The sequence below is a fragment of the Vulpes lagopus genome, chromosome 10 (genome assembly GCF_018345385.1).
Source record: "Vulpes lagopus strain Blue_001 chromosome 10, ASM1834538v1, whole genome shotgun sequence".
NCBI lineage: Eukaryota > Metazoa > Chordata > Mammalia > Carnivora > Canidae > Vulpes > Vulpes lagopus.
Genome location: NC_054833.1, coordinates 9,320,998 through 9,347,958, shown reverse-complemented (window position 1 = coordinate 9,347,958; position 26,961 = coordinate 9,320,998). Strand labels below are relative to the sequence as shown.

The 26,961-nt window shown below is 45.1% G+C and overlaps 2 protein-coding genes across 6 annotated transcripts in view; one reads left to right on the top strand and one right to left on the bottom strand.

Annotated features, from left to right (window-relative positions):
* The window catches only part of KIF13A (kinesin family member 13A), a 209,554-nt gene extending 193,210 nt beyond the window's left edge, over positions 1 to 16,344 (bottom strand). For all 5 annotated transcript variants that reach the window (XM_041772619.1, XM_041772620.1, XM_041772621.1 and 2 more), the window contains exons 1-2: positions 16,132 to 16,344; positions 15,754 to 15,844 (exon numbers count right to left, since the gene is read on the bottom strand). In XM_041772619.1, coding sequence (XP_041628553.1) covers positions 15,754 to 15,844; positions 16,132 to 16,186 — 146 coding nt within the window. In that variant the 5' untranslated portion in view covers positions 16,187 to 16,344. The remainder of the gene's footprint in view (positions 1 to 15,753; positions 15,845 to 16,131) is intronic.
* Positions 16,185 to 17,463, top strand: LOC121499911 (translation initiation factor IF-2-like). The gene is made up of 2 exons (XM_041771155.1): positions 16,185 to 16,344; positions 16,604 to 17,463. The coding sequence occupies exons 1-2, from the start codon at positions 16,185 to 16,187 to the stop codon at positions 17,461 to 17,463; spliced, it is 1,020 nt and encodes a 339-aa protein (XP_041627089.1).
* Positions 17,464 to 26,961: the final 9,498 nt, after the last annotated feature.

The window sequence follows — 26,961 nt, the reverse complement described above, 5'->3', positions numbered from 1 at the left end:
CTCAGTCAGTTAAGTGTCCGACACTTGATTCCAGCTCAGGTCATGATCTCATCAGATCATGAGATCAAGCCTGTATAGGGCTCCAAGCTGGACATGGAGCCTGCTTAAGGTTCTCTCTCTTCTCTGCCTCTCCTTCCAACTCTAAATAAATAAATTAAATATTTGTTTAAAAGAAGAATGGGAATGGTAAGGTTTCCTACTTTAATTGCTGTTTTATGAATGTTAAAAAAAAAACCCTCATTTATTAAACTTGGAATGAGTAAGAAGATTAGAAACAAAACCCATATTGGGAGTGCCTGGGTGGCTAGTAGGTTGAGCATCCAACTGCTTGGTTTCGGCTCAGTTCATGATCTCAAGGCCATGGGATCGAGTCCCACTGAGTACAGAGCTCACTTGAGACTCTCTCCCTCTGACCCTCCCCAAACCAAACAAATAAATCTTTAAAAAAAATAAATAAAACCCAGGTCAATGAGCATTGTGTCCCACAGTAATAAAAATAATAAAATTATCTACAGTTAGCATGTGCTATGTGCCAAGCATGTTGCTAATCCCCAAAACCCTACAATGTCTGCACTCTCACTATTTCCATTTTATGAATGAGGAAACCAAGGCATGAGGGTTAAGGGACTCGCCCAACCTTTCACAGCCAGTAAGTGACTCACATGCAAGCAACCGGCCCCCAAAGTCCCCAGGGGCTCTTGGCCACCACACCGTTCTGTCACGATGCTTCGTTGTTTATACCCAACTGATGCTTCGTTGTTTATACCCAACTAATGGCCACAGAAACACTGCAGACGGCAAATAAAAGATTTCCCTTCCTCGAGCATAAAGGCTCTGGCTCAGATATGAGGTAATTTACCATACTTGTGAAATTTTAAACTCTGTTTAAACTTTTACCTAGATTGATAAGTTTATTTCAACCCACCAAACTACAAAAGCAAAGATGTACCCTGTACCATTCCAAAAATGCAAATGATATATACAAATAAAGAGGATGCTTTGTTCAATTTTTTTAAAGATTTATTTATTTATTTGAGAGAAAGAGAGAGAGCAGGGGGAAAGGGCACAGGGAAAGAGGATTTCAAGCAGGCTCTGTACTGAATGCAGAGCCCTACATGGGGTTCATCCCACCACCCTGAGGTCATTAACTGAGCCAAAAAATCAAGAGTTGTACACTTAAAAGACTGAGCCACCCCAGCGCCCCACTTTGTTCAATTTTTAAAAGACAAAACTCCTTTAACATTCATAGTATGTGCTTTGGCCTTTAGGATTAAAGGTGGCAAAGATGCTCACAATCATAATATAATAGGTGATGTCCTACTAGACATCACAGACACCAGGGTCATTGAAATGCACGTCACAGTCTACAGGTGACCTGTGGTAATGTTTCCATCAATTCCCAGGAAAGGAGAAAGTTAACAATGTGCTGAGTATTTTACAAAACTAAATTTAGCCCATGTTTAAATGCTAATTATGTCCTTCCTTCTGTTGTTAAGAGGTTTATTTTATTAAATGAAATATCAAGACGCAGTGTTTTTGTTTTAGCGTGCTTGCTTGGCACATTTAAAAGAAGTTAGAAGCTCTTTATCACAATTGTTTTAATTTACTTCTTTTTTTAAGATTTTATTTATTCTTGAGAGAGAGAAAGAGAGAGAGAGGCAGAGACACAGGCAGAGGAGAAGCAGGAGTCATGCAGGGAGCCTGATGTGGGACTCGATCCCGGGTCTCCAGGACCCCACTCTGGGCCAAAGGCAGGTGCTAAACCGCTGAGCCACCCTGGGGCTGCCCCTAGGTTGTTTTTTTTGTTTTTTTTTTTTTTTTTAAGTAAGCTCTCTGCCCAACATGGGGTTTGAACTCATGACCCTGAGGATCAAGAGCCCTGTGCTCTACCAACTCAGCCAGCCAGGTGCCCTTATTTCTACAGTTTCTTTTTAAAATTGGTTCTCAAGTCTGGGAACCAATGAGCAAGGAGAGCTAGAAGTCACTCTTGGAAAAAGCTAGTTAAATAATAACCTGGCTAGAGAACTTAAAACAAAACCAAAAAAAAAAAAAAAAAGTCCCTTAGGAGTATAGTGCAGGACCAGCAATTTTGGAAAATTATTTCCACTGCATAATTCATCATAAAAGCACAGACTAAGCTGTCATCCTCAAGAGAGGAATATTATTCTAACTATCAAAGCCAGCAATACTTCAAGGTTTCAAAAATACTTAGTGATGTTGCCATGCTAATACTACCTATTTGTACTGTAACTCTAGATCAAAAAAGCAAATGTTTCAAATTGGATAGGGTTGCTCAAATTTAACACCATAATCTTGATAGCTTGCCCGACCATGCTCCTCCCTACTTACTCAAAACATTACCCTTGAAACAAGTAATTTTAAGGATCTTTCTCAATGTAGTAAGGGAACTATTCCCTGTTACAATTTGTATAGTGAATTCTAAACTTTAATTAACTATATAAATAGAAGTTCAAGATAGAGAACAAAACGACAAAACAAAACAAAAAATCCTAACAGTTTGTTATCCAATTTAAAAAGGGCAGTTTCAACTGGAGGTTCAGCCTGTAAATCTTTACACATTCTCTGTTTAGCTGGGATAATACATAGGTAGGCACACAAAGCATCAATTCTGAAGACTCGCTTTATTAAACCACAGAATGTAAGTCTGTTAAAAGGTTCATTAATCTGTTCAACAAACTATATGTGTGTTCACTGTACCCTTCCAAAATTTGGGATAAAACTACTTGGTACTAGTACTACAATGTCTGTGTCACCACTGTGTCCCTCCCTTCTGTATGTCCCTTTTCCTCTGAGGCTCCCAGCTTGAGATACAGGAATATCTGTGGTTCTTGGTGGTGGAAGTACAATCTAGGGAGTGTCTCTTCAAGACAACACAAAGAGCTAACAGCAAAAAGTAAAGCTTCCCTTTCCTCAAAGGCTTCCTTCCTGTTCCCTGTCTTAAAAAAAAAAAAAAAGACTCCAAACTTCTTCCGCCAAGGGAATAGTACACAGATGCTTTCCTCACACTGCTTCTTACAGCAGCAAAGCTCATCACACCTACAGACCAGACACCGAAGGGCCGCCCAGAATCAATACCTCCACTTTGCTTTTAAAAGAAACGCCAGGAGGGACACCTGGGTGGCTCAGTGATTGAGTGTCTGCCTTTGGCTCAGGACATGATCCCAGGTCCTGGGATCGAGTCCCACATCAGGTTCTCCACAGGGAGCCTGCTTCTCCCTCCGCCTCTGTCTCTGCCTCTCTCTGTGTCTCTCATGAATAAATAAATTATTTTAAAAATAATCAAAAAAATAAAAGAAACGTTAGGAAAGCACAAACCAGAGGGCAAATACGTACACGTACACACACACACACACACACACTAACCAGAGCTGGTCCCACAGTGGAAGACAGGAAATAATGAGGATCAATCACAGTTTGGTAGGGTTCTAATAGAACCCTAAGAAACAAAAATAAGCTGCCCAAGGACACTTGAAGCAAACATTTCTGGTAATGTCATTTCTACACCCCGGTATATACACGCTTATTGCATAAAGCAGCTGCATGACTGCAAGGAACAGCTTAAAAAAAAACACTGCTTCCCCAAGAAACCCCAACTGTACAGGATGAAAACTAATCGAAAAGTCCAAATCAGATGATGGACCATCCCGGCCCATGCATACTGCTCTATATGTGCTGCTGCCCCAGCTGAGGCAGGAGGCATGGAGAATGTCTGTAAGGGACCCAGGCTCCTCTGCTAGCTGGTAACGACTTCAGAGAGCAAGAGCAACTGGCTGTCTTATTTCACTCGACACCTTCAATTCTTGCATCAGCTACTGCAGGCAAACAGAACCTGTCGAGAACACCAGCCCTGCCCACCCCGGTTTTCCTGACGCTCCGAGAAGCAAGTTACAAAGCTCCTATTAATCTTACCTACTTACCCTGTTTGACTCAACGCTACATATTAAGTACAGGTTGGATAAATCTGAATCTTAGGCCTCAAAAAATTTTACAGATTACCTTGTCTAGCCCTCCATTATACAGATGTAGTAATTCAGATGGAAAAGGCCTGATGGCTAGCTCAGGGATATATGCCAAGTTAGCGGCAGAACCAGACAGCATCTCGACTGCCAGTTCATCCCACCATGCTGACCCTCCACATATATGGGGCCCCCAGGCCCCACGACTGTGCAGGAGCTGAAGCTGGAAGGGCTGCACCGTGACCAGCCCTATAGGCAGGAACTGTGGCCCACAGGCCACTCGAAAGCTGAGGAGCCCGTGCTTCCCAAGAAGTCAGCATCTAGGCAAAGGATAGGCAGGAAGCAAGTACTCTGCATCTAGATAACTTAGGTAATTCCTTCCCCTGCTGCCGGAATTCAAGTAAAAACAAATCAGGAGAGGCATTTTTATTAAACACACCTGGCTAGGGAGTAGGAGGCATTTTTTTCTCTCTTTCTTCTTAATGGGAGAGAATTTATTTAGCTTTATGAGACTTTATGTTCACAGTAATATATACCCTTGGCACAGGAAGGTCCTATGAAAGTTCCATAAATTACCTTAATAAGGTAAATATGTAGGCCAATTTTATGAGGCTTTCCTACATTAATTTTCAGAGAGTTAATAGTTGTGAGTACATGATCACAATCAAAATGGCAAAATAAACCAACCAAGGGACAAGGTGTGACACTTGGGCTATCAAATCTGATTTATTAAACTGGACCAGTCATTCTCAACCGTGGCTACACACGAGAATCAACTGCCAACCATGTGAGTTGGACATTCAACCCAGGCAAACCTTCAGATGTCTAAACCCTCAGACTTCTAGTCTTCAAAGATGAGGTCCCAGACTTGTGGAACAGATACGTCATACCTACTTTGCTCTGACTGAATTCCTGACCCACAGAATCCATGAACATAAGAAAATGGTTGTTTTAGAAACCACTAAGTTTGGGGGCAATGAGTTGAACAATGATCGTTACTGGGACATCTGAAAAGCACTTAAAAATCTCAATACCTAAGGTGTATTACAGCCCAATTCAGCCAGAAGCTCCAAGGGTAGGACCCAGGCATCTGTTTAAGGCACCCCAGCTGATTCTAATGAGCAATCATGGCCAGACCGATGCTGTCCAATACGGTAGCCACCTGCCACAAGCATGCAGCTGTTTAAATTTAAATTAATGAAAATTAAGCAAAATTTAAAATTCAGTTATTTGGTTGCACCAGCCACATACCAAGAGCTCAATTATCATATACAGCTGGTGGTTACCATACTGGATGTAGATATATAGAACATGTCCATCATCCCAGAAAATTCTATTGGACAGTACTAGTCTAAACCAATAGTTGTCTCAACCTAAAGCACTAGTCTATACTAGTCTAAACCACTAGTCTGATCCTAAGCTAACAGCATCAGCATCATCTTGGAATTTGTTAGAAATGTAAATTCTCAAGCCACATCTGAGATCTACTGGATCAGAACCTTTTGATTGAGGTGGAGCTCTCCAAAACTCTGATGCACACTCAAGAGTGAGAACTCCTGGTTCTGTTACTGCCCAAACAAAATCATTTTTCTCATGACCTATATAGCATACTTAAATCTGCAAATTATCAACTTTTAATTCCATTATAATATAAGATAATAGTTCATGCTGGTCATAACCATTTCAAAGGTATATTTCTTTGTTAGCAAGTGTGCTTGACAAGAAACGCCTTTCAGTTAGCAAAGGATTCTAAAAAACGTCATAAAGATGCTGTTATTTATAATCATAAGAGAAACCTTAAGGTCCAAAAATCATTTAAATGGTTAAAAATTATGAAACTAAACAGACTACTGAACTATTAAAATCATAATTTTATGAAAATTATACAGCATAACAGAATAGAAATGGGAGAAAAGCAAAACACAAAACTGTGACTGCAAATTTGTGTATTACTTAGACACGGACAAAATGAAGGTAGAGGGAAAAGAACTGGTTAGGCTTGGACAGACAATGATCCTCACCCCTTTGTCTTTCTGCCATACATCTCATAAAGTTACCTATGAAAAAAACATTTTAGAGTATCTGAGGAAGCAATTTTTTAAAAAGATATAATTGTGCTTTGATGTGAAAAATCCACTGCAAGAATAATCTGGTAAAACAGTTCTACTACTTTTATCATGATTTACTGAATTGTTCATTTCATAGAAACATGAAATCCAGACAGGACTCAAGCAAATAATGAGGCATAGACGGGTTGTCCAATTCCCAAGAGTCTGCAAGGATATCTTCCCTCTACTTTCCCTCTTAACCTTAGATCCAACAATCAAATGGAAGAATTATGCATTTTTACAAGTAAAATTTTAGAGATGTGAATACTTGACTTGTTTATTTAGTTTTCACAGAATTGTTGGGTGATAAAATTCCAAATAAACTAATTCCCAAGGAGGAATTTCTCACATTTTCTTCTTACATTTGCAAGTCTAAAATCCCAGAAATATTTTGTAGAGTGATTTTCTCTGAAAAGATAGCTCCTGGGGCACCTGGGTGGCTCAGTTGGTTGGGTGACCGAATATTGATTTTGGCTCAGGTCATGATCTCAGGATCCTGTAATTGAGCCCCTTGTCAGGCTCCATGATCAGCAGGGAGTCTGCTTGAAGATTCTCTCTCCCTCTCCCTCTGCCCTTCCCCTTGCTCACACATATGTGCTCTCTCTCTAAAATAAATCCTACAAAAACAAAAAAAAAATAAAAATAAAAATAAAAACAAAAAAACTCCTGAATCCCACATAAATCAATTCTTGGGCAGCCCAGGTGGCTCAGTGGTTTAGCGCTGCCTTCAGTCCAGGGCATAATCCTGGAAAACCGGGATAGAGTCCCATGTGGGGCTCCCTGAATGGAACCTGCGTCTCCCTCTGCCTGTGTCTCTGCCTCTCTCTCTCTCTCTCTCTGTGTGTCTCTCATGAGTAAATGAATAAATTTTTTTTTAAAAATCAATTCTTGATTGTTTTAATACATGTTTTTTGGTTTTTTTAAGTTTTATTTATCTACTTGACAGAGAAAGAAAGTACAGCACGGGAGCAGCAGGCAGCGGTAAAGAGAGAAACAGGCTCCCTGGAGCAAGGAATCCAATGCGGGGCTCAATCCCAGGACCGTGGGATCATCACCTGAGCTGAAGGGAGATGCTTAACTAACTGAGCCACCCAAGTGCCCCTAATAGATGTTTTCATATAAATTTTAGCCTTACTTCCTTTATTGACAGCTCTGTTGCTAATAAACTGAACTTCTTACGTTGTCAAGGCACAATGTAATCTTTCTGGGTGTTTCTGTGTTGGTTTCTCTGCTATTCTGTTTACTATGCTGGTAATGTTCTCCAAACTCCTTTAAATTCTAAATGCAGGGGCACCTGGATGGCTCAGCCATTGAGCGGCCTTTGGCTCAGGGTGTGATCCTGAATTCCCGGGATCGAGTCCCACATCAGGCTCCTTGCATGGCGCCTGCTTCTCCTCCCTCTGCCTCTGTCTCTGCCTCTCTTTCTATGTCTCTCATGAATCAATAAATAAAATCTTTAAGAAAATAAGTAAATAAATAAATTCTAAATGCATAAACACCTTCTCTAGTATAGCTCAAGGGAAGATTTGAGAAGGGGGTGGCTGAAAAATTCTGAGAAACCTTGATGTCTTCAAAAGGCCTATTTGGGGAAACTCATTCCTGAAAAATTTCTGAAAAATATAACTCATTCCTGAAAAATATATGAGTGCATGGCCTGTGTAATTTTGTTAAACATCAGAAACAATCCAAGTTATCTGCTTATCTCTAACTAGATTTTTTCAAAAACAGCCAACTTAACGGGTACAGTGGTAAACTGGCCAGTTTGGTATCAGGTAGAAAAAATTTCCCAGCCAAACAAATATAGATATTTTTAAATTAAAGATAACTCAAAAAAAAATCAACTAAAATTTTAGTGATACAGAAACAGGATTTTCCTACTTTCATGGTTTCTTGTACTGACTATAGCTAATTATCTTCATGAATGCTGTTAATTAAGCATTGACTAGGGCAGCTACTACCTTCAATTATAGGATTTACTGGCAGCCCAGGTGGCTCAGCAGTTTGGCACCGCCTTCAGCCCAGGGTGTGATCCCGGAGACCCGGGATCGAGTCCCACATCAGGCTCCCTGCATGGAGCCTGCTTCTCCCTCTGCCTGTGTCTCTGCCTCTCTGTGTCTCTCATGAATAAATAAATAAAATTTCTAAAAAATAATAATAAAAATCTTAATTAAAAAAAAAAAGGCCAGATGGGCAGCCTGGGTGGCACAGCGGTTTAGCGCTGTCTGCAGTCCAGGCTGTGATCCTGGAGACCCTGGATCAAGTCCCATGTCAGGCTCTCTGCATGGAGCCTGCTTCTCCCTCTGCCTGTGTCTCTGCCCCCCCCCCCCTCTCTCTCTCTCTCTGTGTCTCTATGAATAAATAAATAAAATCTTAAAAAAAAAAAAAAAGCCAGAGACCAAAAAAAAAAAGCTCTTGGAAATTAAAAATGATAAAGTAAAAGAAAAATTAAACATAAAAGATGGATGATAAGAGGAAATCTCCCAGAAGGCAGAACAAAAAGACAAGAAGGATATACATTTCCAGGTTAGAAAGACCTACTGTGATTTCTCAAAAAATGGGGAAGAAAAGAATATTCTACAAAATTCCAGAGAGTAAAAATCCATGTCACATCTAAAAGATTAGAAACCCAAAGAGCAGGGCACCTGGTTGACTCAGTTGGTCAAATATCTCCCTTCAGCTTGGGTCATGATCCCAGCCAGGGTCCTGAGATCGAGCCCCACATTAGGCTCTCTGCTAAGCAGAGAGCAAGTGGGGAGCCTGCTTTTTCCTCTTCCTCTGCCATTATCCCCAGCTTGTGGGCACACACGCATTCACTCTCTCTCTGTCAAGTAAATAAATAAAGTCTTTAAAGAAAATGTTTTTTAATTTAAAAGAATTTTTTAATTCAAAAAAAAAAAAAAAAAGAAACCCAAATAGCTTTGGACTTTTCAACAGAAACACAGGTAAGTAAAAGACAACAGAGCAACCAAATGTCTATAAAAATGGAATTTGATACCCATGGAAACTATCAATGAGATGAGTAGTAGAATAGATATTTTCTTGGCTTCAAAAACTTTACCTAGAAAAGGTAAACTTACCCTTTCAAAGGAAGCTACTAAATAATATGCTCTACAAAATTAAGGCAGTAAACCAAGAAAGAAAACAGAAACAAAAAAACAAGAGATTCCACATAGAAGAGAGGTAAAATCCTCAAAATGATGTGACAGGCAACCCCAAGATGACAGCTGTATCAGGCAGAGAAGACTGCCAGTTCATAAAGGAGCATGTTGGAAGGCTTAAGAAGAAATGTCTCTAAGAAGATGAAATCAAGAGAGTACCTGATGTGTTTAAATGTCTTGAAAGGAGATTTATGCAAGGGGCAGAAAATTTAAATGTTGAATTAAGGATAAGTACATAGAAAACGAAGCAAATTAAAGAAAAAAGAAAAAAGAAAAACAATAGTTAACTCCAGGGAAAACAAAAAATTTTTTATGACTGGAAAAGAAATCATAGAAGAGCACATGGCTCAACTGTAAGTAGCTGACTATATTATACGATCATAAGTAATATAAACACTAAACATTGACACAACCAAATTTACCATATAAGTATTTTGGGAAAATGGGGGATGGGAAGAATTTGGGGGTGGGGAGGATGGGACATAGAATGAAAACACAGAGCAAAAAAAAAAAAAAAAAAAAAAAAAAAAAACTAGCACTACCAGCCTATTATTCAGAAATATGGAGGAAAATTCCAAAAGGATGAGCTAAAATTGCTATATGTGGTTGCTTCTGAGGAAAGAAATGAAAAAAGAGGATTCCTTCTTTTTTATCATAGATTTTATAAATTACAAAACTACTTTACACTTTAAATTATGTACACTAGGGGCACCTGGTTGCTTCAGTCAGAAGAATATGAGACTTGATCATGAGGGTCATGAGTTCAAGCCCCTTTATATTAAGTAATCAAAAGAGATTACTTAAAAAATGAAGTACACTGAATTTACATTTTTTTTTAAGAATTTATTTGACAGAGGGAGAGCACAAGGAGTGGGAGCAACAGGCAGAGGGAGAGAGAGAAGCAGGCTTTCTGCTGAGCAGAGAGCCCCATGCGGGGCTCAATCCCAGGACCCTGAGGTCATGACCTGAGCCAAAGGCAAGGCACCCCTAAAATACACTGATTTTACATACACACACATATACATGTACGTGTGCAACCACAAACACACATTCAGAACCCAACCTCTTAACCACTAAGCTTGTTTTTCAAATTATAAATTTATAAATCATTAATGGACTGTGAAATTAATTCAGTAAGTCAATCATCATTTCTAAAATGAATTAGAACAGAGAGGGATAGGAAGTAACAAATACGCTGCACACAGTAATATTTTCATGAACCTTCACTCAAGTGCACACGCACACACACACACACTGTCCATGATATTAAATGTATTTTTAACTGTGGACTGTGAACAAAATGATTTTTAAATCACTACTCTAATCTACACTGCATTATAATTACTTTTAGTTTTGTTTTTAAAAGTAAGAGATTCCAGGCACACCTGGGTGGCTCAGCAATTGAGCATCTGTTTTCGGCTCAGGTGGTGATCCTGGAGTCCTGGGATCGAGTCCCACATCGGGCTCCTCTCGAGGAGCCTGTGTCTCTGCCTCTCTCTGTGTGTCTCTCTTGAATAAATAGATAAATATTAAAAATATATATAAAGGTAGATTGAAATCTCTTTTACTTTTTAAAGGTTTTATTTATTTATTCAAGAGAGACAGAGAGAGAGGCAGAGACACAGGCAGAGGGAGAAGCAGGCTCCTCGAGAGGAGACTGATGTGGGACTCGATCCCAGGACCCCAGGATCACCATCTGAGCCAAAAACAGATGCTCAACCTCTGAGCCACCCAGGTGTCCCTCTACCTTTATTTTAAAACAAAGGCATGGCAAACACTGACAGCTAATGACAATATTCCATTATAATGCTCTTTAAAATACCACTAATGGGGGTGCCTGGGTCTCTGTCTCTCATGAATAAATAAATAAATCTTTAAAAAATATATATATATATATATATAAATAAAATACCACTAATGTCATGCATGAAGAATAATCACTCTCATATTAATGAAATCTAAATGCTCTGCTTTTTTACAACCAACTATAATATTTGAGCTAGAGAGAAATGTAACAACCACAAGGAAACAAAAGAGAATTCAAAGTCAAATAATTTTATAAGGTGGAATTATTACTGATTCTTAGATGATCTATTTTTTAAATTTCACATGACTTTCACTAACTTCTAAATTTCTGATCTGCAAAGATACTCAAGCAGAAGGAGCCATCCTAGAAGCCATTGGAATAGCAGAGGAAGCCAGCTTGGAAAAAAAATTGCAACATACGATACATGAACTAGAAAATATATATACAGTCAACCAGTCAACCAAGAAACGTAGCTTTCTACCACTGACCTTCGGAGATACACTTTACACACTACACAGCACATTTTGCAGTATGGAAAAAATTGGGCAAGTAGCTAAAACTTTGATGCTCTTTTACTAAGAGCCTAAATTTATCCCATTCTTCTTTTAGCCCAGCCAAGTTATACATGCACATTGCTTTGAATGCTTACCCAAAGATTCACTTGTATAAAACAAGAACAAAAACTTCTATAGAAACAAGTTCCATTATACTCTCTTCATGATAAAGCTTTACTTCCTAAAAGTTATAAAAATCAGATGCATAAGCCATCCATCTATATATATATTTTTAAAGATTTTATTTACTTATTCATGAGAGACAAAGAGAGAGAGAGAGAAAGAGAGGCAGAGACACAGGCTGAGGTAGAAGCAGGCTCCATGCAGGGAGCCAGACGTGGGACTCAATCCTGGGACCCCAGGATCAGGCCCTGGGCCAAAAGCAGGCACCAAACTGCTGAGCCACCCAGGGATCCCATCCATCTATATTTTTAAAACACCACTCTCATCCAAACTAGATGTAAAAAAACAAAAAGAATGAGTATTAAAATATGGGTAAAGTTAGAAAAGATATTTGTTGAAACATACATAAACAATATATTCATGTATGTGTGTTTGTGTGTGACTGAATTTTTTTTTTTTTTTTTTGAGAGATGAGGGGATGAGAAGAACGGGAGGTAATAGTGCAAAAGAAGACTTTACCCTATGTATCTGTTCATACTTTGGTTAAGCCATTAATTTGGGCAAACTGGGGTTCTCATTCTCTTCCCCCCGCTGACTTGCCTTGATTCTGCATCCTATTCCATGCACCGCGTGTGCGTGCACACACATACACACAACCAGCCAGAAGTAATCTGCAGCAGGCATGCTTTCACTTTCTTTGACAGACTTTCTCCTAATCTTGAAAAAGTGAACCTACATTCTTAGCACCCACATGACTTGCACAAATGCCACCTTCCTTGCAGGCTGCAAGGACCCTGGGTCACTTCCATAGCCCCTCCTCAATACCCTCATCACACTAGAGAGCCTGCTCAGTGCTGACACTTGCTGAGCACCTGCGATGTGCCAGGTGCTATTTAGGGCATGGGACACAAAGGTAAGCAGGATAAGGTACCTGCCTTCAGGGAGCATGCATCCTCAGGAGGAGACAGAAGAGGAAACTGGTAATCTCCAAATAATATGGTGCATATAATGGCAAAAGTATAATCTACATAATCTACCTCACTGTATTCTATTTTTCCCTCTTCCTTCCCACATCTCAAAGGTGCGAACCTCTGATATAGGCACTAGGCCCACAGTGATCTTTGGATCCTCTGTGCTAGGAGCCATGTGATATAAGCTTCATAAGTAACTCCTGGATATAAATGCAGTATTACTTTTAAAAATATGTTCATATATATCTTAATGTTTCTAAATGGTGATCAATATATATCTCAAGTATTAACCAGGACCTCTGTGTTGTATTATAATTTTAGAATTTCAAAACAAATATCTTTAACCTCAGAAGCTCTATGGTCTTTTAGCCTTTAACGTGTAGTCTTGGCTTTGATTCCACGGGGGGGGGGGGGGGGGGGGGGGGGGGGGATGGGACATTATGAAAGCTAAGCCTATTTGTTTCTTTCCCTGGAAATCAAAGCATCCCTGCTTGTTTTTACTGGGAGAACTGAAAACTCTCACTTACTAATTTAAAATTTCTATTCGTGGGCAGCCTGGGTAGCTCAGCGGTTTAGTACCGCCTTCAGCCCAGGGCCTGACCTAGAGACCCGAGATCGAGTCCTACGTCAGGCTCCCTGCATGGAGCCTGCTTCTCCCTCTGCCTGTGTCTCTGCCTCTCTTTCATTCTGTGTGTCTCTCATGAATAAATAAACAAAATCTTTAAAAAAAAAATTCTATTTGTGGTTAATACATTAACAATTTCTGGCAATTTTCAGAAAAATAATAATTCTAACTTTGACACGGGTTTGCCAATATTATTTAAAGACTTCTTATACTTCAAGCCTTGAACTTCTGGGCAAGAAAAATAATATTCCCACCTTTCCCTGAGCTCTATCTCAAAACAAATGATAGAAATGAAATGCAAACACGAAGCATTGTTGTAATTAATCAACCCAGAGCCCAAGGGAGGAATCCTTTCTATTTTTAAATGCACTGTTGCTTTAAGGGAAAACCTGGTGGAGAAATATGAAACCAAGCTGCATAATGAAAATCAAAATGCATTTGGCGTCTCCATCCTTGCAAAGACAGTAATCCTAACCTACAAGCAGCACTGCTGGATAGACTCCGCTCCAGTTTTCTATAAACTGAGTGACCAGTCCCCAGGCGGAATCCCACAGAGAGGGTCCATCCACCAAAGAATCCTATCTGTCAGGAGGACAAAACAACAGAATGCCTAGGTTTCAATGCTGCTCTTAACAATTTCAGATAAGGGGCTATCCCAATAAGCCAGCAGATGGATGAATCCCCAAATCACCCTACAAATCTTTATTTAAAATATCCTGATTCATAACTGCAGTGGTGGCCCTAAAAATGATCAACTAATTATTTAGCATTCCCAACCAATCCTCTACAGTTAAATCGTTCCCATCCAAGTACCACCAAATTAAATGTTTCCCTCCACAAATCACAAAGCTTCATTTCATTAAACAGTAGCTAACAGTAATACTCCCTACGGTTAAGAGTGACAAGGAGCAGGTGCCAAGCCAGCAAGGAGCACAGAAGCAGTGGCTACATTAACAGGAGCTAACATTCTACCTGTTTCCCAGGCTGCTTTGAAGAATCTGACCCAGCAGAATTTGGGGAGGAAACAATAGGAAAATATCCAGGTTTAGGGAAAAAATGTTGATGATGTGGGCATCTGATTAAATCTGTAAATTTTTTAATTTAGTCAGTTCACTAGCACCGCAAAATATACTACACCACTACAAATATATCCAAAATACTATAAATCTTTAAAATGTATGTAAAAGTATTGTCCAAGGATACATCTATCACCGAAAAGCATTTAGTCACACAACATTTTCAATACAACTTTAGCTATTTCCTATCACCATGACGATCTGTTACAGGTAGCAGAATGTTTGCAAACTGAATAAAAATTTCCAGCCTCAACACAAAAAGCCAAGACCTCCTCGGCTTATCTCCCGACAACTTCTTCCCCAAAATTTAGCAAAACCGTGCCTGAACATGGCATGATTACAAAACAGACGCAGCTGCTCCCTTTAGCAGTAAAATATACAAACCCTACTTCAGTCTACACTCAGTGAAAAATCTCCCAAGAGCAAAAACCACTAAAATGCAGCACATCAATCAACAGGTGACTTTTAGAAACACACGCATCCTCATGTCCCAGAGGAATTAATTCTGTCAAATCTCCCGGGTTTTTTTTTTTTCCTTTTTTTTTTTCCTCCTTTTCTATTTTTACAAGCTACTGCATTGCTATACTGAATGAATTCCAACCGTCTTCTTCTCAGGGGCTTACCAGAAAAATGCCAAATATTCAGATTATTTTAAGGCATTTTCCCATACTGCTGCGTGGTAGAGAGCAGAATTAATAAGGATCCAAGAGTTACCACTTTTCAAATGCAAATATGTTGCCATCTAGTAAATGCAGCCCCTTTTAAAACATCCCCCCAGTGTCTACACAGCTCAGGGCACTACTTTTGTTTCCTTGAAAATCAAAATTCGCGCATTACATGCAGGCATTATCTCGACCCAGCACCAACAAAATAATAGATTTTAAATGGTGCACGCCTGAGCTCGCATCCTACAATACTGTTCTGCTTTATGATGGGGGGCTCCCCCCCCAAATCTTACGTACAAAGTCCCAAAACAATTCTGCCAAATAAAGCAAACTGTGCAGTGGTTGGGGGGTGGGGGGGAGGCACTGGGTTCCACGAAACCAAGGCCTTGGGATGGTCACTTGCCGGCCTCGGGCCTCAGTGTTCTCATCTGTAAAGTGTGGAACTGGCCGTCCGAGGGCTGCACCCCCCGCCCCCCCCCCCCGCGTGCACCCGGCCGGCCCGGGCTGCCGCGCTCGCGGTGGGAGGGGGAGGGGGCGGGGAGGAACTTGGACTTGCGGCAGCTTCAGCCCGGAGCCTGCGACAAACTTGGAGCCGTCCGAACAATGGGCAGGCGCCCGCCGGGTTCCGGGATCCAGCTCGCAGGAGCCGCGGTGGGCTCCTCGGCGCGCCCCCGCCGCGCCCGCCTTACCTTTCTCCCTGTTTGGTGTTGGGCGGAGGCGGGTGCAGGACCGTCTGGTTGCCCTCCATCTCCACCACGCACTTGGTGTTCAGCTCCAGTTCTGCAAGCACAGCGGGGGGGCCGTTGCGCGCCGAGCGTCCGCGCCCGCAGCCCCGGGCCGGGCTGTCCCCGGGGCGGGGGGGGGGGGGGGCGGGGGCGGCCGAGCGGGGCCGGACCCAGGCGGCAGCCGCGCGCCCCCGCCCCCGCCGTCCCCCCGCGCCCCCCCGCCCCCCCGCCCCCGCCGCCCCCGCGCCCCCGCCCCCCGCCGCCCCCGCCGCCCCCGCACTTTGCAAAGTTGCCCCCGCCCTCGGCCCCACCACGGGCAAAAACGAGCGGAAAGCTCCTCACCTCGCCGGTTCATGGGCCGGACCCGGACGGCAACTTTTACCTTCGTATCCGACATGTTGGCGGCGCCCGCGCGGCCCCGGGCGGCCCCTCACGCGCCCCGCCGCCGCCGCCGCCGCCGCGCGCCCCCCGAGCACGGCCGCCGCTCCGCCGTGAGCTCCGCGAGGCAGCGCCGAGGCGCGCGGGCCATCCCGGGGGAGCGCGACGCGGGGCTCGGCCCGGCCGGGGAGGGGCGGCGCGCGGGCGGGCGGGCGGGCGGGCGCGCGGGGCGGGGCGCGGCGGCGGGAGGCGGGGGCGGGGCGGGGCGGGGGCGGCGGCCGCGCGCCGGGCCCAGGCGCCGCTCTAGCCGCTCTGGCCGCTCCGGCCCAGCCGCGCGCGCCGCGCCGCGCCGCGCCGCCTCCGCTCGCGCCCGCCCCGGGCCCCGCCGCGCCGCCATCTTCCGCGCCCCGCCCGCCGGGCCCCGGGCGCCGGGAAGGGCCGCTGTCCCCGGAGCGCGGCGCGGGTGCGGACGGCGCGGAGGGCGCGGGCGGCGGGCGGGCGGCGGGCGGCCGGGACCCGAGCCCCCGGCGGGGCCGCCGTCTCCCGCACCCCGGAGCCCCGAGGCGGGCCGGCCGGGCAGGCCTCACCCGCGGAACGGAGCGCGCCCGGACCGCGGACCCCGCATCGCCGCCCCCTGCGCGCCCCGCACCCCCGCACCCCCGCACCCCCGCACCCCGTGCGCCGCCTCCTGCGTGCCCGCACCCCGCGCCCCGCACCCGCACCCCCGGCACCCCGCACCCCGTGGGCCGCGCCCCTCACCTCCGTGCCCCGCACCCGTGCGCCGCCCCGCGCGCCTCGCACCCGCGCCCCCCACACGATCCGCACCCGCGTGCCCCGCACCTCCACACCCCGAGCCCCGCAACCCCCGCGCCCCGTGCGCCGCCCCCTGCGCGCTCCGCAGCCCCGCACCCGCGCGCCCCGCACCTCTGCACCCCATGCTCCGCTCCCCGCTCGCCCCGCATCCGCACGCCCCGCACCTCCGCACCCCGCGCCCTGAACCCCGTGCGCCGCCCCCTGCGCGCCCCGCACCCCGTGCTCCGCCCCCCTCGCGCCCCGCACCTCCGTGCCCCGCAACGTGCGCCGCCCCGCGCGCCTCGCACCCGCGCCCCCCACACGATCCGCACCCGCGTGCCCCGCACCTCCACACTCCGAGCCCCGCAACCCCCGCGCCCCGTGCGCCGCCCCCTGCGCGCTCCGCAGCCCCGCACCCGCGCGCCCCGCACCTCTGCACCCCATGCTCCGCTCCCCGCTCGCCCCGCACCCGCGCGCCCCGCACCTCCGCACCCCGCGCCCTGAACCCCGTGCGCCGCCCCCTGCGCGCCCCGCATCCGCACGCCCCGCACCTCCGCACCCCGCACCTCCGCACCCCGTGCGCCGCCCCTGCGCGCCCCGCATCCGCACGCCCCGCACCTCCGCACCCCGCGCGCCGCCCCCGCGCCGCCCGCACCTCCGCACCCTGTGCACCGCACCCCCCCGCGCGCCCCGCACCCGGTGCTCTGCGCCCCGCACCCCCGCACCCGGTACCCCGCACCCGCACACCGCCTCGCACTCGCGCCCCCCCACACGCTCCGCACCCGCACCCGGCGCGCCCCACGCCCGCGCGCCGCGGTGCTCTCGGGTCCCAGCGGGCGCCCGAAGCGAGGGGTTCCTGGGCGTCCGCCACCAACAGCCCGTGCTCCTCGCCCCGCTTCGCCCCTTCGCCTCCCCCCTCCCCCTGCACGCTTGGGAGCCCAGGACGGTCCTTCACTCTTACCTAAGCACGTAAGAGCCATGGGCTCGGTGGTCCTGCCAAATGCAGACCTCGCTGGCTGCCGGGCCGAACTGGGTGAATCTGATTTCTTCGGTTTGGTTCCACAAGTGCTTATCGGGAGCTTAGAGTGCGCCAGGCATTTTGAAGTGTAGGACAGTTTAAAATTCAAGAGTTTGAATCTGGGGGAAATACTTGAGAGTTTGCTTAGATGTGGGAATTCAGTTGTTCATCTGTTCGCCGAAAGGTGAGCTGCGGGCCCACTGTGTGCAGGGTGCGGGAGAAGATACACAGACCGGAACAAAGGGAGGCGTCCCGTGCTCCAGACGCGCTCTGTGGCGGGGAAAACTAGAGCGGGAGTCAGGTGTAAGGCCACTGTGTGCGCAGGTGGCGTGAGAGGTTCAATTCAGGCCTGGGCTTGCCTCTAAATAATGCCCCACCTCACTTCTGTCTTGTTCTAGGGTCCACGAATTCAGCTCACCTCCGAAAGGCCTGAGGCATCTTCTTTCTTTCCCATTCCTACTAGCAAAAGCCTACTTTGTCCACCCATTCGCCTCTCCAACAAATGTGACCCGAGGACCTACTATGTGACCCTGTTCTACGCTCTTGCAATATAATGCTGCATTTAAGAAGGCAAGATTAAGAACCTCCTGAGGTCAACCAGCTAGTTCTGTGCGTCTCTCCTCACCTTCCAGCTACTCAGACATCCTCTTAACTTCCTAGTTTTACCTCCTATAATTTCCCCTAAATCCAGCTTCCAGACTGATTTTTTTTCCTGATAATCCTTTCATCATGCATACTATTCTATTGCTCAAAAAAACCCCTTCTGGTGATTTAGTACCCTATATAATATTATGTCCCCTGTTCCTAAAGTCATCCAGAACCTTTTCACAAGCAGGATTCCATCCCCATGCGAGGCCATTGTTCTGTAGTTTCCATCAGTGTGAATTATAGAGGGTTGAATTGTACCTCCCAAAGATTTGTTCAAGCCTGAACTCCTGGAATCTGTGAACGTGACCTTTGTTGGAAACAGGGCCTTTGCAGGCATAACCAAGTTAAAGTAAGGGCAAACTGGGATGAGCCTTGAATCCAGTGGTTGGTATCTTTATAAGAGAAAGAATCAGGAGTTTTGGAACCCCACACACCGAGAAGATGGCCATGTGAAGATGGAGGTGGAGATCAAAGTAATGGCAGCCATAGGCCAAGGACTGCCAAGAATTTCCAGAAGCTCTGAGAAGCTAGAAAGAGGCAAGAAAAGATTCTGTCCTAGAGCCTTCAGAGGTGTTAACCTCGATTTTGGACTTGCAGCCTCCAAAACCGTGAGAGAATAAATATCTGTTGTGTTATGCCATACAGTTTGTGGTGATGTGTTACAGTGACCCTAAGAAACAAATAGAGGGATTAGTGTTTCTTCCCCCGACCCCAGTACTTCTTATTTTGTGTCCCTCCTCCCCTCTGCTACATCATGAAAGCCTGGAATGCCTGACTAAAAAGTTTCAGCTCTAGGGGCACCTGGGTGGCTCAGTCAGTTAAGCATCTGCCTTCTGCTCAGGTCATGATCCCAGGGTCCTGGGATTGAGCCCTGAGTCTGGCTTCCTGCTCAGCGGGGAGCTGCCTCTGTGCCTCCCCCTGCTCCTGCTCACTTGTTCTCTCTCAAATAATTTTTTTTTTTTTTTAAGTTTCAACTCTAAAGGCAATGAGAATTGAAGGAAGGTTCTGGTTTGGAAGCGGGAGACTGACAGGTTCAGAGCATCCTGGGGAACGACTCAGGGCTGTTGTGTCATCTCAATGGCAGGTGGCAATGGCCAGAAAAAAGCCAGCAACAGTGCAGGGGGAACAGGAAGAACAGATGTGGGGCATATTGTAAGGAGTGGAATGAATGACAGCAATCGATGAGATGTGAAGACTGGGGAGGAAAAGGGGTGCTGGTGGCTAGGGAAAGATCTAGAAAAATCATGGCCCATAACCCATCACAAATGGATGAGAAGTCTTAAGGGGAAAGGGGGAATGATTAACAAGGTGCTGCTAGTTAAACAGTTCCCAGTGGCTCTTTGCTGAGTGGTCCTTCCTTCTGCTTTCCTTTCCCAAACTTCTCCAACTTTAAAGGTCTAGATTAGTCCTCACCTCTTCTAAGAAGGGTTTACTAAACTGTTTTATTCTTCAAGACAGTCTAGGCTTAACTCACTTGGAATCATATCTTTTTAGAGTTGCAAAGTGCCTTTTGGGGGTCGTCTAGACCCTTCTATAACATCCCCCAAAATGGTCCTCCCTGTGCTTGAGTATGTTCGGTGGTACAGTGCTCACTGCTGGGTGACTCTATTCCAACATTATATAGTTGTAGCAGATCTCCATGAAGAATCAAATTTGCCTCTTTGTAAACCCCAAGTGTTGACATGAGTGCTGTCTCCTAGAGTTTCACTCTCCGAGTCAGTGTCTTCTTATATGTGACAGCCCCTCAGATACTTGAAGATGGCTCTCGTGTCCGTGTGAAAACTTCTCTTCCTCTGAGTATGCTGTTCTGGGTTTCGCTGTTGTGTATAATATAACACATCCTCCCCAAATCTAGCAACTCAAAACAATTTGAGAAGGGCTCACCTGGGCAGTTCTGGCTCTGATTCTATCACAAGGTTGTAGTCAGATGGTAACTACAGGAACCATGAGGGGGTCGGAACAGCTGAGCAGGCCAACCTTTACTCTGTCTCTAAGTGGTCTCAAGGTTCTGTCTCCATATGGCCTTTCTGCCTGGGTAAGCTTGAGCTTGCTCACAGCATGGTGATGAGCTTCCAAGTGTGAGCATTTCAAGAGTACCACCAGCACATACCTTAGAAGTCCTCTGGTATCACGGCCCTTCCAAATCCAAGGTGAGGACTATCATTCTGTTTGTTATCTCAATAGGGGAAATGTCCAAGTAGTATATTCAGAAGATCATGTGGGGTGGGTGATATTTGCAGTCCTGTATGGAAAATGCAATCTGCCATGTAACACCTTCTCTCGTCCTCTGTTCTGGCCATCCTCCTCTGGAAGTGTGTTGTAATAAAGTAAGGCCTAGGAATAAAATGGGCTGTGTTCAAATCTTGTCTCACTTAACGCATAGCTTGGAACTAATTGTTTAACCCCCACTAATCTTCAATAGGTTCATGCATATATGGGGAATCTGAACTCCTACCACACAGGACGTGGGAGATGCCTGTTGGAGTAAATGCCTGATGTACAATGTTCTACCTTCCTAGTTCCTTCTCCCCTCCCCTCACCCCTTGGCTCCTAGGCTTCAGCTGCCATATTTGTACTGTATAACCCCACCTGCCAGCATTCCTGGCTATTCCTGCCACACGCTGAGTCTATCAGGTTCTTCCCCCTGGAAATCTGGGCTTTGAACTCTAAGGGTTGCAACAGAGGGTGTGACCCTTGGAATTGGACTGTCTGGTTGGAATTCTGAACCTTCCCATTCTGAGCAAGAAAATCTATACTAACTCTTTGGGGCCTCAGTTTCCTTATTCATAAAATAGGATGATGGTGATTGATGATAGAAAAAGCCCTGACTTCACAGGGTTGTTATGAGGGTAACATGAGTTAATACCTGTGAAGTTCTCATCACAGCATTGTGAATGGGGCCTGGCACCTCCCAGCAGTCAACGTGAGGGCTCCAGACTGGCTGTTCTTTTCATAGTTACAGAAGGATCAGAATGCTGCTCTGAAGAAGAATAATCATGAAGCCGTTGTGCAGGACACTTAGGGCCCAGAGACCTGTTGGGGTTTCGAAAGCCTTCTAGGCTCTGTCAAGGCTGAGCTACATTCCTGCTCCTAGATTCTACAGTGAGGATAGAATTAGCCTGGGAAGAGCACCAATGTGACTGAAAAGACAAGATGCTCAATGAACAGTAGCAAATCCATCCATTCTGTCAGCATGGAGAGTGCCAATAAATTACACAAAATATTACTAACATCACCTTCCTTCCATAAGTCCCTTTAGAAGGGTAATATTTACAGTTGGATACGCACAGATGATAAGCATGTCGAAAAAGGAAATGAAAACGCTCACTTTTGGGGCCTGCAACTCAGGTTCAAATTCCAGCTCTGTCACTTGCAGGCTGTGTGACCTTATTCCAGTCATTTATACTCTCTTTGCTTCCATTGCCTGATCTCTAAATGGTGATGAGGATGGCGCTTACCTTGCCATGCCAGGCACACTTAGACCAGGGTCTGACCAGGGTAAGGGTAAAATAAGCATCAAGTGTCGTTGTTATATCACCACCACAATCACTATTTTTTTTTAAGATTTATTTATTTATTCATTCATTCATTCATGATAGACAGAGAGAGAGAGAGAGAGGCAGAGACACAGGCAGAGGGAGAAGCAGGCTCCATGCCGGAAGCCCGACGCGGGCCACGATCCCGGGTCTCCAGGATCGCACCCTGGGCCAAAGGCAGGCGCTAAACCGCTGAGCCACCCAGGGATCCCCTACAATCACTATTATTTATGGATCAGGACTCTCTTCAGTGAGCCTAGGTTACTCAACATGACTCAGTACATGGGACCCTCCCACATTCCCTAGGTGTCTGGGGTATTTCACGATATGAAATGAAAAGCAGTCCTTAGAACAATCCCCAACAGGGTAAACTCTCAGTATTTCAGTGCTGATCAGCCCTCCTGAGAGTCCCTCAAAAGTACCAATAACATCTTCTTAAGAAGAATCTGGAACTTTCTAAGACACCTATGCTTGGTGTTTTCCTTATTCCTGCCTATATAAAAATAGGATAATAAGCATGCAAGTGCTTTTCTTGAGCAACATCAAGGAAAATTCTGAGAGTCGAGCAGGCAGTGTTCCACTCGAAAGTCAGAGGAAAAAGAAGCTTAGGGTTTGGAAGGCAGCTTGTTGAGGTCATGACCCTGCTGGTAGAAGTAAAGGCTCTTTGGAGAGCTGGCTTAGCCTCAGAAGAACCCTGGATTGGGGCTGAGCTATGGAAAGGCTGGTGGGATTTCTCCAAAGGCACAGCCTTGCCCAGATGTTCTTTTCAACCATCTCTACAACCCCCAAAGACTATCTTAGTTAACTAATACAGCTGCTGTGTGTGCCAGTATATGCACTGTATGCATATGCTGTTTTTTATATATATATATATATATATGTATATATATATATATATACATATACTGTTTTTTTAAAGATTTTTATTTTAGAGAAGGAGAGAGAAAACATGAGTGGGGGGAAGGGTAGAGGGAGAAGCAGACTCCCCACTGAACTGGAAGCCAGGTTCGGGGCTCCATCCCAGGACCCTGGGATCATGACCTGAGCTGAAGGCAGACACTTAACCATCTGAGCCACCCAGGCGCCCCTACATGCATATGCTCTTTGTTAGAAGAAGCTTGTTAATCGTGCTTTACCTTAGAAACTGGAAACGCCATGGGTTCTGAAGAACTGGCAGACAGTTGATGATAAATATACCAGGGACCCTGGAAATAGCTGATGTATCCTGGTTGGAAGTGGGTACTGGGCTGATGGAAGAACTGCTAATGGCTCAAGTCTACAGAGGGTCAAAGAGCAATGATAGAACAGACAAATACTTTCAAATAAGAGGTTTTCTATAAATCCTGTTTAACAACCGTATCTGTCAGCCGAGGCTAAGTGACATCATGATGACCAATAACCTTCAAATCTTAGTTATAAGAACAGAGCTTTATGTTTCACTCATGTGACCCGTCCATCACAGCCTGGTGGTGACTTGGCTGCTATTATTTGCATTCTGAGTTCTAGACTGATGAAACAGCCCCTAGCCAGGATAATGCCAGATTTGTGACATGGGGAAAGGAAAAGGTGGCAAACCACACAAAAGCTCTTTAAGCTTTGGCTCCAAAATGGCATATATCACTTCTTGATCTTCACTAGACAAAGCAAGTCACATGGTCTAGCCTCACATCACTGTGGCAGGAAGGTATAATTCTCTCCCTCGAAGGGTGTTGTGTTGTCATACAATAAATACGTATTTTGGTGTCCATCCGTGGTTGGTGGCTCACAAGTCCTAAAACATGTAATTACCTAAAGTGATTAGAGTATAGGATCATCTTTCCTTACAATATTAGGGGTTTTGTCCTTCATTCCTGGAATAGCTCCAGAGCATCAACAGTGAGTTAGGGTGATTTTTTAAAAGCCACAGGATGGGACTGGTTGCCAGGGGAACCAACCATGTGATTGGATTGGAACTTTCAGCTCCACTTCCTCTTACCCCTGACTTGGGGGAAGGGAGAGGGGCTGGAGGTTGAATAAATCACCAATGGCCAATGATTTATTCAATCAGGCCTACACAGTGAAGCCTCCATTTAAAAAAAAAAAAAAAAAAAGGGACACCTGGGCGGCTCAGCAGTTGGGCACCTATCTTCAGTTCAGGTCATGATCCCGGGATCCAGGATCGAGTCTCGCATTGGGCTCCCTGTGAGGAGCCTGCTTCTCCCCTCTGCCTATGTCTCTGCCTCTCTCTCTCAGTCTGTGTCTCTCATGAATAAGTAAATAAATCTTTAAAAAAAAAAAAAAAAAAAGGGTGGGGTTTGGGAAGCTTCCAGATTGGCGAACACATGGAGGTGCTGGTAGGGTGGTACACCCATAGAGAATATGGAAGCTCCACATCTTTTCCCACATACCTTGCCCTATTCATCTCTTCCATCTGGCTGTTCCTAAAGTGTATTCTTTTATAATCAATCAGTAATCTAGTAAGTCCAGTTGACCCTTGAACAATGGGGTAAAAAAAAAAAAAAAAGAACAATGGGGTCAATTAGGGCTGCTGACCCCTTACACAGTCAAAATTTCACATATAACTTTTGACTCCCCAAAACACTTAACTGCTAATAGCCACTGCTGACCCGAAGCCTTACTGATAATTCATATAGTCAATTAATACATATTTTGTATATATATTATATATTATATTCTTACAATAAAGTGAGCTAAAGATATCGTTGTTGAGAAAAATCATAAGGAAAACACATTTATAGTCCTGTGCCGTAGCCAAAAAAATCCACATATAAATGGACCCATGCAATTCACACCTGTGTTGCTGAAGGTCAAGTATAAACTGTTTTTCTGAGTTCTGTGAACTGCTCAAGCAAATGATCAAATGGAGGAGTGGGTCATAGGAACATGGTGACAACCTAAACTGGTTTCCAAGGTAGTGGAGAGCAGTCTTTTTTTTTTTTTTTTTAAGATTTTATTTATTTATTTGAGAGAAAGAGCAAGCACAAGCAGAGGCAGAGGGAGAGGAAGAAGCAGACTCCCTGCTGAGTGGGGAGCCCAATGCAGGGCTTGATCCCAAGACTCCAGGATCATGACCTGAGCCAAAGGCAGATGCTTAACTGACTGAGCCACCCCAGACCCCCAGAAGGACACTCTTGTAGGATTGAGCCCTTACCTGTGTCATCTGATGGATGGATAGTGTCAAAATTGAGTTAAACTGTAAGACATGCAATTGGGATCCCTTGATAATAGAAAAAGTACTTGGTGAGAAGAAAACCCTCCACACATTTGGAGTACAAAAGTTTTCAGTGAATAGTCAGTAGACAAGAAAAACCTTTCATCTACAGAAGGGCTCCAAGCCATCTGCCACAAAAGCATTGATATTTCGGGATGTCTGGTTGGCTCAGTGATTGAGCATCTGCCTTCAGCTCAAGCAGTGATCCTGGGGTCCTGGGATCAAGTCCCACATTGGGATCCCCGCAGGAAGCCTGCTTCTGCCTCTGCCTATGTCTCTGCCTCTCTCTCTGTGTTTTTCATGAATAAATAAATAAAATCTTTTTTTAAAAAAACATTGATATTTTGCCATAGTTAATAGTACCATTTATTCGACACTGACTACTTACCAAGCAAAGTTCTATCATTTAACCCTAATAACCCTATTATATTATTAAAAATAATATTTTTATACAATTATTATTATCCTTCATTATAATTATTAATAAAAAATAAAGAGAAAGTTTAGGAGAGAAAGTTTAGAGTGACTTGTTCAAGCTCACATACCTTGGGATGTGAAAGCCATACAAATTGGAACATGTGTGTGAATCGTTTTCCTAAGGGTGATAATGGATTTGCCCTGATTCATCTATATTTTTTGGCACAAAAAATAAGCAATATAAATAACAGTCTGCTGGAATTATGTTTCTCCGTTTAAGGCATAAAGCAGCTTTCACAAAGAGTCACAGAATCCTAGGGGAGATACAACAGAAAAACGTTTTTTTTCTGTAGAACTGATCTAGGATGTAGCAGGTGGGATTTGCCGAGAATATTGGGCTCTTACCATACTGTGGCATAGTAAGAAAAGCAGACTTTGGTGTGGGACTGAGTGTTTTCTACTTCTGGAACTTGCTTGCTGTGTTTACGTTGGCTATCCAAGCCCACAGGCTTACATGTAAAGTGGTTACAATAGTTTCTGTTTCACAAGGTTGTTGTGAGGATGAAATGAGATAATATGTGTAGAATGCCTGGCTTGGTGACCCCCACATACAAAAGAAACATTCAGGGGCACCTGATGGCCCAGTAGGTTAAGCATCTGACTCTTGATTGCGGCCCAGGTAATGATCTCAGGGTCATGGGATCGAGCCCCGTGTCTAGCTCCATGCTCAGTGGGGAGTCTGGTTGGAATTACTCTCTCTCTCCTTCTCCCTCTGTCCCTCTGTCTGCTCTTTTAATTAATTAATTAATTAATTAATTAATGTCTTCAAATGAAACATTCAGCCAGTGGTAACTGATTGTTACTCGTCCTGCTGCTGTTATTTAGGGAAGGCTAGAGGTGTGATATGAGTATATGTGGAAGTATAGTCTAGGTGGAGCGCCAGGACCACAGGAACATTGGAGCAGGAAAACAATAAAAGTTGCTGGGGTGATAAGTGCTGGAGAGTCAGCCCTGGGGGAAATCCAAAGGTGAAAATGATCTGGGAATGGACTGTGCAAGCTGCATGGAGGAGCCCTTGAAGTAGAGGATGAGCAGGAACCATAGTGAGGAAGAGAGAGGTTGGGAGACATGGCTGGGTGGGAGTCTTTACGTTTATACTTCAGGTGGGATTG